Genomic DNA, 13,823 nt, shown 5'->3' with positions numbered 1-13,823 from the left:
AGAAAAGCTTTGAAGGGCAGCGTGAAAGAGTTCCTGCAAAATGAGTGCATCAGAAACGTACCCAAAGAGCCTTTATTCAACTGTACCTTTCACACAGCTGCCTCCCAAGTTGAGAAATCTGAAGGTTTAGTTCCCCTCCCCCTCCATTTTGGGTACTTCTCAGACAGGATAGCAATCAGGAGGAAGGCCAAGGATAAGACGCCCGTTGGCAGTGTGAAAGGGGCTAGATTTGGTGCATAACAGTCAAGTCGGGTATTTAGTCCTCTTAACCGCCTCATACAGTGTCCAAACGTTTTCATTGATACCAATTTATTCTCCTAAAAGGATGCCTAATGCGTAAACTTGGTGGCCAAATCCCCTTCACTCTCCGGCGCAGGTTCACCTTACGTCTTACTTTTATACCCTTGAGCCCTAGAAATTCAGCTTTCACGGCGTGTTTTGGACTCTTGATCCAATAGAATGCAAGATGTTTAATCTGGCAGTGTCGTTACTTCCTGTTTGCCAGCTGGCCAATCATGCGAAACGTTGGCATGCATGAAGGCACGTGTGCGGAAAAGTAAAGGTTCAACTTTGGATTTGGTGGCGTCTGCCTAGCGACAGGTGACAACCCACCAGTCAAAAGAGCTGACGGCGTCAAATGAATTTCAAAAAATGTTGCCGAACAGAAACTCGCGGAAAAAAGGCAGTGTGAAGCCTTCAACAGTTTGGCAAGAACATCCCTCCCCGGGTACGAATCATCTTTCCCACAATTCCTTTCCCCTCCCCGATCTTCTTCGGGCTCTACTTCTTGAACATGTCCTGCAGCGGACCGGGCAGAAACTTGAGGACGGTATCCAGGATGCTCTCGTCGTCGTCGTCGTCGTCGTCCCCGCAGCCCCTGGGGATGGCCTTCTTGGGGCGCGTCAGGGAGCCCTCGCAGGCCTGCTCCATTGCCGCCTTCTCCTCCGCCTCCTTCTCCTCCTTCTTCTTCAGGCCGTACTGCAGACAACAAAGACCCACTTTGAAGTATGAAGAACAAATGCAAGACGCCTGCATTAGCATCAACGCGAGCATTGTCGCTCGGAGGTGCGAGTACCCTTCAGCCAACGCTCTGCCAGACTTGAGCATTAGCATTAGCAATAGCACATGCTAAGAAAGTTAACATTGTCCAACGTGAGCTTTCCTGGGAAGAGTTTGCGCTACCTTGACCTGAAAACTCTGTTGAACGTTAGCATTAGCATTAGCGCATGCTAAGCAAGTTGCCACTGCCCACCGTGAGCTTGCCTGGCAGGATAACGGAGGAGGGATTTTTATTTTTTATTATTTTTTGCGCTACCTTGTCCCGAATGCTCTGCCGGACCTTCTCCCTCTCGGCCTCCATGCGGGCGTGTTTGGCCTTGCGTTCGTCCTCCTGCTGCCTCAGAGCCTCCTGACGCTCTTCCTCCTTCTTGGCTGCGTCGGGGTCCTTCTCCTCCTCGCCGCCCAGCATCTTGCCCATGTCCTTGGTGGCACCTGAACGCATCACCAAGACACAAGAGAAGATGGCGAAGGTCCATCGATGGCGTCTCGTTAGTACCTGCCTGCGGTCGATAGTAAATACGGGACCACCTGAGCGTATGAATTTTGGAACCGGCGGCGGAGAAACGGAACGACGGCATCGCACTATTGATCTTCTTCTTGGCCCACGTGCACACGAGCGACACGTGCGCGACTAACGTCTGAAACCTTCGAGGAAAGCATCAGCTGTGGTGCACAAGCAAGTCATTATTATTGTTATTATTGTTATTATATTCCTCATTTTGAACATGTAAATCGTACTATTTGTAAATGCGTGATGCATGTGGATGATAAACAAAATGATGAAATGGAAGCTATTATTGTGTATTGTTTACATTTAATGTGTTATTTATTGGAAGCATTGATGTCTGTGGTGTAAAAGCGCATGTCGTCATCATCATCATCATCATCATCTTCATCAGGTTTTTTCCTGCCCGTGGTGCTGTGTGACCGCAACATACGCAAGTGTGACAAATTAACACCCAGCTGATGAGAAAGAGGGGGGGGGTGTGGGTGGGGGGTTAATGTGGGGTCAGCGCCCAGCATGAGGGCGATGCTACCGTCAGCCTGTGCGCTGCGGGTGTGTGACAGCACACAAAACATCACAAGTGGAACATATGAGGAGACTGTCGGCGTTCAACTTCACATCTCGTGACTGTTTCTTCATTCCTTGCGTGAAATCTTTGACCCTACCTCAAAGGTCAAACTAATTTGCACGTCCCTTTTGTCCCTCCATTTTTGTATCGGTACCTTGTATAAAAGCATGCTTTGAAAGGAGCCAGTGTGTCATTACCTGCTTTACGCGTTACACAAAAGAATGCAAGATGAGAAAATTAATTTCAACAAATGATGGACCGCGTGAAAGGGGCCACAGCACATCACAGACGAGTGTTACACATCCGATGCTACCTCAGATGCCAAGAAATATACTGTTTGTCGTTGCTCCATTCTGTATCGATACCTCACATGATGCAGGACTGTAAACCTCCTGTGTGAAAGGGGCTTCAGTTTTCCTCAAAATCCGCTGATCAAAAACTGAACAGACAATCCGCCGTTTGTCCTTCTGAGTATTTGTTTGATACGAGCTCGGAAGCCGCAAAGTTCCTGATGCAACGTCATCCAGAAACAGGAAAGTGACCCGGGGGGGGGGGGGGGGGGAAGCAGGGTGAAAGGGGTTACATGAATTGGTGATTCGGTGTGAAACGCGTGAGACGTAACAAAAAACTCAACCTGCGAGATCTCCTCCAAATCTGCTAAATTACAACAACAGCATTGTCCCCACATTTCGTGTCGTGCCTTTCACACACAGGTCAAATCCATCGGCACATGCACATACATGTGACGTACAGTAACTGACACGTATTTGACCTTCATCATCCTCATCATAAATGCATGAGCATGAAGATGAGGATGCTGTTGGGGGGCCAGGGGGGGTTAAAGAAACGAGACGTTACAGTCCCTTTCCTCTCCTTCACCTCTGACACCCTCCTCCTCCTCCTCCTCCTCCTCCTCCTCCTCCTCCTCCTCCTCCTCCCCTCCCCTTCCTGCAAGTCGTTAGCATTAGCACAAAGGAGGCTAATTGAAGTGCTGCTCGTTACTCCATTGAGGCTCTCCACCTGAAAAGCGCTCGCGTAGCGTAGGATAATAAAAAAAAGAGAAGAAGAAAAAAGACTCGGCACAATAATGTCGTCTTATCTGTCGCATCGTCACCGGATCTCGCCGTCCAATCAGACGTCTGCTTTGGGTGCCGGCAGGAAGCAGGCTCGGGATGGGAGAAAAAGAAAAAAAAGTGGGATGAGATGAAGAAAATCCAAAAGGAAATGAGCGGGCAGGACTGGCCCTGCAGACAACTGATCCAAGATCAGTTTTTCATCACACTGGCGCTTCCTGCCCACACGTCATCAGATGCACGCCATGTTTAGTTCACACTCCGCCGTTCATCCGGATATTGTTCGAAGGACACGTTCATGACATGCCGATTGATTTTCAGCCCGCTGATCGTAGCACAGGAAATCAAAGACACGCACTTCCTGTCTGCGCCGTTGGATGGCCGTGATCAAGGATTTTGTTGCCTGTGCAAACCTTTCGTTTGCATTTGAGTCGTTGTGAGGCCAACGTATTGATTTCGTTTTAGACGAGCTGCTGAGCTTGTTTCTAATGAAACCATCAGTTAAAAAAAAAAGAAAAGTCAGTCAATATTTCCCTTCCAAAGAGATTCGCTTGCCTCCGCTAATCACGTTAGCGCATTCAGCTGTGCGTGTGTGTTGCCCTTTGTTGACATTTTGTGGCGTCCTTTACAAGGTCAACATGCCACTAATGCTAATTAATATTACTATTTGCGCTCACGCTAATGCTAACCACAAAAGCACGTACTGACAGGCACGCCAAATCTCTGCGCCTTTGATCTCCGAAACCCGTTGAAGTTTATTGAGAAAATGAAACTGTCTTGCCTGAGACCACGTGAGACCACCCCAGACTGTACGAGCCCTCCTGAGACCACATAAGACTCCTTGAAACCACATTTCAAAGCCTCAGACCACCTGAGACCACTTCAGATGCTTGAGACCGCATGACAGTTTCAAATCACCTGACACCGTACGAGTCTTTATGAAACCAATGGACACGACAAAAAAAAAACATTCAAACTAGTGTCACTTTGTGCTAACAAGTAGCATGCTAAGCTAACACGACGTGTTGATTACTCACCGCCTAAAGCTTGTTTCATCACAAAGTCCATCTTGACTTTTTGGGTGGCTTGGACTTCTTCTTCTTCTTCTTTTTATTCAAAGTTGAGCTAGCATGTAGCCTCTGTCGCTATTTCCCGCACGAGTATCTGGATTTCTTGGAAGGCACCTGCCACAAGAAAGAAAAACAGAACTCAATCAGCGCAATGATGACGTTTGTCACATGGAGTGCATCCAAAACGGGAAGACAACAACGAGGACATCGTGGAGCACCGCATGCTAACGCCATAGCTAATGATGGGAATTTTTTTCGCGACTTCAGCGTAGTGCCACGTTGTGCCACAACAAGTCGGGCAGCACTGAGCTCTGTTGGAAGACGTGCAGCGGAATTGGAAGTGAGAAGAAGAAGAAGCAGAAGCCAAAACACGTTGCTTGCTAGCAGTTTTTTCTCTCTCCAGGTTTCGAAGTCGCTTGCATTCGTCTTTATTCAATTGTCTGTTTCCCGCTTTGATTTACTCTTTGTGGTCACGCGATCAAAACAAGACGGAGTCGTCAATATATCTGCACGCCGTCTGTGACGGCGGGGAAAGAAATCCGACGCAAACACTTGTGACGTCACTGATGTTTAAAATGTAATTGATTGATTTTGAGCAAATGTCGTCCCTTTTCGTGCCGATGGCTTCTTTTCTCAAAGTGAGATGCGACGTCTCCACGCAGCAAACGCAGCCCAACCTCCTCCTCCTCCTCCTCCTCCTCCTTCTTTCCTTTTTTCTGCCCGTGTTAATTTGATGGTCGCGAAGGCTGGCAGCTCCGTGACGCAGGATAATCCCATCAACGGCCTGCGCGCCTTCTCGACGCTTCCCTTTCTTCGCATCTTCTTTGGATTTTGGTTTGCTTCCTGGACGCCGGTCAACATTCTTTTGCGCCTTCGCTTTCTGACACTTTTTTCCTTTCCATTTGATCCATTTTGGCTTCCCTTCTTCTCGGAACCACTTTTTGGTTTGACTTCTTTCCTTTCTCAAGTCATTCCCATTTTTCCTTTTCTTAACCGCTTTTCATCCTTTCCTGGTTCCAGCAAATGTTTTTAAATCCAGATGCCAGGGACCATCCTGTCACGAGCAACCCGCCCCACCCATGCAGCAAGCCCCCCCCCGAGGCAACCTCGGATGGACAGCAATAAGAAATCAATACTGCGCGGAGCACAAGTGGACGGCGATGGATGGCTGCAGGTCAGCGGGATTCAAACAGGAGCCAGTCACAGTGCGCCAGAGCCCCGTTTGTTCGGCACCTCGTTATTCCTTCTCATAAGCTCATTAATAAGAAAACGACAGGTTGCCATGGAAACGTCAACATTTCATTCATAATTCAAAAAGAAAAATAGCAACAGGCACAAGTCGCTGATGAATTATTGACCAGCTGCTGGCGGCCACCTGACCTGAAATATATATTTATATATTCTATATGGCATATGCATCTTTTTTTTTTATTCATGTGAGCGCATGCTGGCCACTGATTGGCTGGAGGCTGTGAGGAGGAGTCACATGACCTCATCTCAAATTACAACCGTGGTGAATTATTAACATGAGCATCATTTATTTATCAGCAATAATAATACTAAATATATAGCGGGGCTCTTCAAATGTCAGGTTGGGTGCGGGTCCGAAAATGAAGTCACGCCAACCTCACGCTCGATTCTTGTTCAATTACTGTTCAAGCACTACGAGTCCGAGTTGTGATCATGTGACCACAACCAGCCTATTAAACGCTTGAGATTTGCCAGATCAAGGACACGCACACAAACAAGCTAACAAAACACACACAATCGCAACGTTGATGCAGAAAACAGACATTTTTCCCCAGACAACTTTTTTTTTTTAGATTGAACAAAAACACAAAAGTTAAAGGAAAGAAGCGGACGGGTTGGGGGGGGGGGTGGGGGGATCAAGGTACGAGCAAACAGAAAAAATCGACGTCAATCTGACCTCAATTTGAGGGCCAAGATTTAATTTGAGATTTTAGGTTTGAATTGGGTTATGTTTGAGGTTAGGGTAAGGAATAGGGGAAGGCAATCATTTTGGATGGTTAAGGTTAGGGGGAGGGGCTAGGAAAATACATCATGTCGATGAGATGGCCCCACAAAGATAGTCAAACAAACGTGTGTGTGTGTGTGTGTGTGCGCGCGTTAGGGTTGGATGTAAAGATGGAGGGAAGCTCATGCGGAAAAAGGAGGGCAATAAAGTAGGACAAGAATGTGGAAGCAAACAAGGCAAGGAAAAGGACAGGAAGCGACGTTTGTCGCTCGCCCCTTTCACGCCGACCATCCCACGCTCTCTTTTTTCCCCACCGACATGCCGCACGGGCGCAAACACGCACACGCACGCTACTCCCGCTGAGTCAACACTTCTGTCACTCAGGTCAACTTTGAACCCGGCAACAGGTGTGTGATGTCTGTTACTATGGAAACACACAAGCGCACAGGACACAGTGCAAAAGCTCCCTGATTGGACAGCAATGCTGGCGTGTTCACACTCGAAAACAGGAAGCGTCCAGAAAAGGTAATCCAGTCAACGGGATTTTTAAAAACGTATTTTAAGCTTTCGGCGGCGTTTATGTTAGCAACTTAAACCGTCAAACACGCAAACACAAACAAGGAGCTGCTGTAGACCACAAGTGACGCCCACATGCAGACCAAGTGACGAGGTCACACCCCTTAAAGGCACACATGCAACACACAAATGACACATTTGGAAAAGCATTTCAAGGGAATTTGAAAGATTTGTTGTTGTTGTTGTTGTTGTTGGCATTCGATTGGACGCGCCTCCGCTCTCACAATCCGGTGCTGCCACTCAGGCCTCATTGCTAAAAGATCAGCGTGTGAATTTTTCATGCCGTCGTGTGGCGCGGCGGGACGAATTCACGCAGATGACAACAACACTAGAACACAGATTGTATATTGTAGAGGAACACCATCAGCAAATACTTGCACGAACGTTTCAACCAAGTGGTCATCAAGCAATCCTAAAGATTCACAATTGCGTCACTTCTGTTAAACGTCGTCAAAATCTGGCAGCAAACCCACAAATGCTCGAGGACGCGCCCACCAAATTTGGTGCTGCTGAGTCAAACTGCCTTTGGGGCGGGATTTTCAAAAGGAATTCGAAGGAGCAAGATCCCTGGAAATGGCACCTAAGATGGCCGCTTCAAGCCCAAATGGAAGACTTCTTGAACATTGAAGTATTAAGTGGCTTATTGAGACTTTTTTTGTGGGTCGACTCGTGATAATCGTGTCTCCCAAATTTGGTGCTACGAAGTCAAACTGCCTTCGGGGCGGGATCGTCAAAAGGAATTCGAAGGGGCCAAGATTCCTACAACCTAAGATGGCCGCCTCAAACCTACTTCTTGAGTCTTTTTTGCGGGTCTACTCGTGATGAGGTCCACCAAAGTTGGTGCTGTGAAGTCAAATTGTCTTTGGGGGCTGAATTGGGAAAAGAAAGAACAAATATCTGAGGAGCAGTGACTTCCACCAAATGCTGATTTGGTGACACACAACAAACACACACCTGCACACAACATAAAGTGCACGTGGACACACGCACGCACACGTACACGTGACATGAATGTGCATTAATATGTCACAACATACACACACAAAACAAACAGACACGCACGCCAAGTAAATTGTGGGTGAAGCGCGCGGCCACGCACGCACGCACGCGCACACGCCTAATCAAATCTGGTTCCTCCCATCAGCCTTCATCAAATCCTCTTCCTCTTCTTCCCGCCACTTGCATGCATCACATGATGAAGATGATGACGATGAAGACGATTATGACGAACCACGCGGTGGTTGCCAATAATTTCATTCCATTTTTAAGAACATATTTTTTAGTAAGGTGTGTTAATCTGCCAAAGCGCGCGCTCCGCCGCCAAAGCCGCAATGATGGAGGGGCGTGCACGTGCGCGCGCGCTTGCTTGCGTTTCTACCGACCTGCTGCAGTCGAGGAGATCCCGCCAGAGTGCCGCCGAGCCCCCGCCTGACCACCCTCATATAGACCCTCTCAAGCGCGCGCGCGCGCGCACACACACACACGCACACGCGGGCCAACACGCCTTTGTCTCTCAGCCCGCCCCCTCCGGAGCTCCATCAGCTCACAGCGGCGGCAGCATATGGAGAGCGGGGGTGGGCGTGTCTTATTTTCTTATATTCTTTTTTTGTTTTGTTTCCGGCACTGACGTCAAGTTGAAAACCCCCAAAAGTGCAGCAGCACCCCCACCTGTGAGTTTTCAAAGTAAGGGCCATGGTTCGGTGGATTTGTTGCTTTGACTTGAGGGTAAAAATGTGAGATACGAGCACAGAGTGAATACGTCGACGGGAAACCTAAATGTAAGACATAGAGAATGAGATGTTAGCTTAATGCTAATTACATGCAAAACGTCAAACACAAGCTAACAAAAACCATCATCAGAAGACTTATGGTATATATTCTTTATCCTCCGTGAAGAGCCGCCAATATTAGTGCCACTTTTTAGTAAAAGCAATTAAGTATAGCTGGCTATTTATTTATCAAAGAATTCTATGCTCTAATAGCAACAAGTGTACAATAGCGCAAACATTCTTGACTCAAGTTGTAACTTGTAATCAAGTATAAAAGGCAGAAATGACTCACGCAAGTACTTGAGTATAAAAAGTCGTGAAGCGCCCGAAACGAAGGTTGCGTTCAGGCGTCGTGGTCCAAAACAGTGTCACGTCCGTTTTCGATGCTTGCTGTTGACAAAAAACAACACGCACACACGCAGGCAGCTGCGACGCGCGTGTGGCTCAAGTCGCATCAGCTGAACAAACAAATGTGCGTGTGTGTTCACCACGCGCGCGCACGCACGCACACACAGGAAGCAAGACATTGATATCAATAGATGGAAAACTAGAGAGCTGAAAATACTGAGCATCATATAATGGGGGGGGGGGGGGGGGGCATAAAATATGCAGGAAGTTGGAAAATGAGACGAACAGAAATAGAGTTTTCACTCGACTTTGGCAAACTGGTGGCCCCGGGGCCATACTCGGCCCGCCACGTGATTTGAGGCGGCCCATCCAAGCCACTTGTGTGCAGCGTCTTCATCTTTCTCGCTGAAACACCACAAGTGAAAATTGGCTTCACCTTCGGGCCGCAATTAACCATGACTTTAAAAATGGATGAATCCAGTTTTCGTGCAGGTGACAAAATTCATTGAAAAGATTTGACTTGAGTTGTAAACATTTTCTGCAGCGGCATTAATTAACGCTTGCAATAAATGAAACTTGCATCCAATCAGATGCAAGATCCCGCCTCCACCTCTCCGAAGAAATGAACACTGAAAATATCAGGCCAGACAGAGTAAAAACAAATTCAGGTTTAATAGCAAAAGTTGACATTTTTTGTACAATATTTTACAACAGCGCCACCCACTGGCATGACATCATACATACGTGCCAGTTGAAACCTTTTCTCCACGACGAGTGCCCCTTTTGGCCCGCCAATACTCAACTATTGTGCTGCAATGGCGTCAAACCTCAACGAGAACGAACTCGTATCCATGCGTCACGCATTCGGAGCCTCTTTGGCAAAGATATCAAATTGTGTAGTTACGCTTAACACCTCTTAGTACTACTGGTAGAGCTTTAGAATGTCACAATCAGTTCAAGTGGGGTGGGGTCAAGGGTCGCGTCAGGAGTCGTTGGGGAGGCCGAAGAGTTTGACGGTTCCCGCCTCGCGGCTGTTGTCGTACTTGTCGTCCTTGTCGTCGCAGGAGTAGGCCAGCAGGTGGCGCTTGGGGTGCCAGGCCACCGTGAAGGTGGGGGAGCACTGCACCTCCCACAGCTTCTCACCTGCGCGCACACGCACCAACCCAAAGATCGCTTTACGCTCACAGCAACAAGACGGCCGCTTGTCGTTTCAGGCCGATGATTAACATTTCAAGTTTAAACCGCGATCGCCATTTTGACGCGTATCGGCATCCACGGCAAGAACCCGCAGCCAGGCAGGCAACTGTTTACTTATTGACATTTCGCGTTAGCTTGATAAGACAAGTCTTCAAAAGCTTTATTGAGCCAAGGCACATTTTTCACATTTGCATCAGCGCTACCAAGTGTACATTTTAGCAGATCTAAAATGACAAACAACAGTGGTAGAGTGGTCGTCTGCTATCCCTCAGGTTGTGGGTTCGATCCCTTGCATGCTGACGTTTCCTTGAGCAAAATACTGAATATTGTGTCATCAGAAAGCGAACGACTCGTCAAAATGGAAAGCGGTGTGCAAAATGTACGAACCGAATCGTAAACTCTTGCAATTTTAAACCCAATATCTTTTTTGCAACAGTTATTGGCCATTTTTAAATGAGTTAAAAACTGCATATTAATTATGGAAAAAGTATTTTTCTGGCGCCACCTGCTGGAATATCGACCGTTTCTTTCTTTCTTACAGTTGAGCCGGTGACAGGCTGACTTGTTTTGTCCCATCGATGGCTGTGACGTTCGTTTGCTCGCAGAAAGACCCTCGCCAGCCCCCGGAGCAAAATCGCATATGATTAAGCGCCGCTTCATAAACGAGGCGAGTCGGCTCATGACTTGATTTCTCGCCTTAGCGCGCTCCGCGCCGCACAAACCTGTTTCCACCTCGGCGATGTCGATGAAGTGGTCCTCGGACGCCGACGCCAACATCTTCCCGTCGTGACTGAAGCTCAGCGTCCTCACGGGCCAGTCCAACCTGCGGCGGACGTCGCGGCACAAACGATTACTTCTCGTCGCCTGACAAAGGATGGCGCCGGATCGGGTTTGATGACGCGCGCCGCCGATTGGAATCTCACCTGGAGAAGCAGCGCACGCACACCAGCTCGTCCAAATCCCACAAGCTGACCAGCGCGTCGTTGCTGCCCGTGGCAAAATATTTGCCGGTGGGGTCGAACTTGATGCAGATGCAGTTGGACGGGTGCGCGTTGATGGACTGGATGGTCTTCAGCTCGGGGTAACTGCAACGACAACGCGTCAAGCCGCACGCCGAGCCGCGAGTGCGGCCGCTCGCTCGCTCGCCCACCTGAGGATGTTGATGCAGCCGTTGCCGTTGGTGAGGAAGAACATGTCGTTGTCGTTGTTCCAGGAGATCTCGTTGACCTCGAACTTGAACTTCTCCTCGGCCTTGGTCTTGTGCGTCTTGGCGTCGATGAAGGTGACCACGTCTTCCTTGTTGCCCACGGCGACCGTCTGACCGTCCGGACTCCAGCAGATGTTGATGTTCTCGCCTTTGGCGGCGCAAACAAAACGGAAGGAAAAAAGGGGGTGTTGTTGTCATGGCAACTTGATTGCAGGAGCAAAAAGTGCCTGACACGCTGACCCGGTTCAGGGTTCAGGCTTTGGAGATGTCCCGAAAACATTGTCTTGCATCCAAGTCTGAGTGCGAGTAATTTTCAAGAATTTGCCAATACCGAGTCTCGATCCGAACCACCCAAATTGTCTTATCAGAAAAAGAAAAAACCCCGAAAGAAATGTATCTTAACATGATCTTTTTTTTTTATGGGTAAAACAAGGTCGTTACTTTTGTTTCGAAATGCTCAAAAACAGCCGTCAGTATATCCTGGCTCCGCCCATACGAAACGTTTCACACAGCCCCGTACATCCCAGCTTGTGATTGGCTCTACGACACGCGATCACATGACGTGCAATTGGCGAGATGAGAACAATATGAGGGCAATGCGCCGCGCCGCGCCAGAAGATAATTTCATGTCAGCAAGTCTGGCTGATGTAGCCCCATTTTAGCTCCATTAGCTAACATCTTTCAAATTGACATAGGAGGAAACATACGGTAAAAAGATTTGTTACTTCTACTCCTCAAATACATTTCAGAACTTGTACTTTTCAACTTTTACTGAGTAATTATTGGAGTGAGTACTTTTACCAAAGTTGTTTTTTACACAAGTAATTGTACTCTTCGAGAATATCAGTACTTTTCCCCATCTCTGCTTGAAACTCATGTTAAGGTTCCAAATTGAGATTTTTATGGTCTTCAATTAGGCTTTCAAGTAATTGCGAATGATTCAAATTCGGCTTTCAAGCCAGCGCTGGCTTTTCAAAGTCGGCTATTAAGCCAGGATGAGGGTTCGAAGTTTGTAGCTTCGGCCGACCTTTGGTGTTGACGACGGCCGTGCACTTGGTGGTGCGCACGTCCCAGATTCGGATGCTCTTGTCGCCCGAGGCGGTGACAAAGAGGTCCGGGTTGGTGGGGTGCCAGCACAGCTGATCCACGCTGTCGCTGTGGCCGCGGTAGTTGTTCTCCTTCACCTGCGCACACAAACGCGCTTCCTTAATGGAGCGGTCACACCTCATCGGCACCAGCGACTCGGTGGACTCCAGTTTCGATGGGGACGGAAAACACTCACGGAAACAGGCCATGACAAACGGCTCTTGTTCATCCACACACACATCACTCACCAGAACAATTTGGATTACTCGGTTAACCGATGGGATTTCTATTGATTCACAAATTAGGTCTTGTAGCCAATGGTCCGGTTTTCAATATGGGTTCAGGCTTAGGTTTTGAGTTAAACAAGGGTCAGGGTTACTATTAATGTTTAAGTTTTATGCTAATATTGTGGTTGAAACTTGAAGCTTAGGGTTTCAGGCCAGCGGTACAGTTCTAAATAGGGGCAACGTTTGAATTTTTAATTTGGGTCCAAGCCTGGGTTTAGCGTTTCAAAAAGTCAGTTAGTGTTTCAAATTAGGTTTAGGGTTTTAAATTTGGGTTGAATACATTGTCAAGATATGAATATATATTTTTCGCTTACATTAAAAACTTGATTTATGTTTGTTTTTTTGTCACGTCATAGAAAAACACGTCTGTTGTATATTATGCCGAATGCGTGGAAGAATTGGATTTTACGTCATTCTGGAACGCTTTACGTACGCGAGACGACTTCATGCTTGAATTTCTTTCTTTAAAAAATAAAAAATAATTTGTAGAATAATTTGAGAAAATAATTTCCCCATGACTAGTAATGATGATGCATAAATAAATAAATAAATAAAACACATCAATATAAAAATGTGTTAGAAAGCAGTGGCTGGTTGTCTTTTCTATTGATTGGTCCCGCCATGGCGTCCGTGGCCAAACTCACCAGTCTGTCTTTTTCCAGGACAAAAACGCTGGCGGTTTTGTCGACGGATCCCGACGCCAGTCTCCTGCCGTCGCAGCTCCACGCCACCGAATGGACTTTGGCCGAATGCGCCGGGAACTCTCGACTTTTGTTGTTCGTTTTGAAAGTCTCCTGCATCGTTTGATAATAGCGTGTCGCCATTTTGGCTCGAGCGCAACAGGAAGTGGTGACGGTGAAAGGGAGCGAGTTGAAGTGGCGCTTGAAGTTTGAGCGCCCCCTGCTGCAGCGGAGAAAAACGCACACGTTCACTCGGCACTGGACACTAGAAAACATTTTGATACGGAAGTAAAATCGCAATATTGAAAGAAAAATATATCGTTCATCATTTTATTATTAGTATTCCACAGTCTAATATTGCTACTGTATTGTACTGTATTTGCCACTTGTAAGTTGTATGAATATTAAGTTGCAAATGCAACA

At 47.5% G+C, this 13,823-nt stretch overlaps 2 protein-coding genes across 4 annotated transcripts; both read right to left on the bottom strand.

Moving 5' to 3' along the window:
• Positions 1-58: 58 nt before the first annotated feature.
• Positions 59-8,976, bottom strand: cplx2b (complexin 2b). 2 transcript variants are annotated; one of them, XM_086087686.1, is made up of 4 exons: positions 8,888-8,976; positions 4,243-4,389; positions 1,316-1,491; positions 59-978 (listed from the first exon to the last, which is right to left on the bottom strand). In XM_086087686.1, exons 2-4 carry the CDS (start codon positions 4,271-4,273, stop codon positions 781-783), a joined length of 405 nt encoding a protein of 134 aa, XP_085943812.1. In that variant the 5' UTR covers positions 4,274-4,389; positions 8,888-8,976; the 3' UTR covers positions 59-780. The 2 variants fall into 2 exon arrangements, with proteins under 2 accessions (XP_085943812.1, XP_085943811.1); XM_086087685.1 differs by lacking the exon at positions 8,888-8,976 and adding an exon at positions 8,209-8,365.
• A 615-nt stretch (positions 8,977-9,591) lies between these two features.
• On the bottom strand, positions 9,592-13,603 carry thoc3 (THO complex 3). 2 transcript variants are annotated; one of them, XM_086087321.1, is made up of 6 exons: positions 13,365-13,590; positions 12,375-12,531; positions 11,291-11,495; positions 11,064-11,225; positions 10,863-10,963; positions 9,592-10,086 (listed from the first exon to the last, which is right to left on the bottom strand). In XM_086087321.1, the coding sequence occupies exons 1-6, from the start codon at positions 13,542-13,544 to the stop codon at positions 9,926-9,928; spliced, it is 966 nt and encodes a 321-aa protein (XP_085943447.1). In that variant the 5' UTR covers positions 13,545-13,590; the 3' UTR covers positions 9,592-9,925. The 2 variants fall into 2 exon arrangements, with proteins under 2 accessions (XP_085943447.1, XP_085943446.1); XM_086087320.1 differs by lacking the exon at positions 9,592-10,086 and having other exon boundaries at positions 10,099-10,963; positions 13,365-13,603.
• Between the last annotated feature and the right edge of the window lie 220 nt (positions 13,604-13,823).

This window comes from Leptonotus elevatus, chromosome 10 (assembly GCF_054856555.1).
Source record: "Leptonotus elevatus isolate MCC_2025b chromosome 10, RoL_Lele_1.0, whole genome shotgun sequence".
NCBI lineage: Eukaryota > Metazoa > Chordata > Actinopteri > Syngnathiformes > Syngnathidae > Leptonotus > Leptonotus elevatus.
The sequence above is the reverse complement of the archived record's forward strand: the minus strand, read 5'-3'. Positions and strand labels throughout refer to the sequence as shown.

Bases quoted from the DNA above. Each gene is read 5' to 3' on its own strand.
- cplx2b (XM_086087686.1), bottom strand. From the start codon at position 4,273: ATGGACTTTGTGATGAAACAAGCTTTAGGCG. The intron at 1,492-4,242 runs GTGAGTAATCAA...TGATGCGTTCAG, and splicing joins GATGAAACAAGCTTTAGGCG to GTGCCACCAAGGACATGGGC. The intron at 979-1,315 runs GTAGCGCAAAAA...TGTTGTCTGCAG, and splicing joins GGCAGAGCATTCGGGACAAG to TACGGCCTGAAGAAGAAGGA.
- thoc3 (XM_086087320.1), bottom strand. From the start codon at position 13,544: ATGGCGACACGCTATTATCAAACGATGCAGGAGACTTTCAAAACGAAC. The intron at 11,226-11,290 runs GTGGGCGAGCGA...TTGTCGTTGCAG, and splicing joins GGCTGCATCAACATCCTCAG to TTACCCCGAGCTGAAGACCA. The intron at 10,964-11,063 runs GTGAGATTCCAA...CGTCCGCCGCAG, and splicing joins TGCGTGCGCTGCTTCTCCAG to GTTGGACTGGCCCGTGAGGA.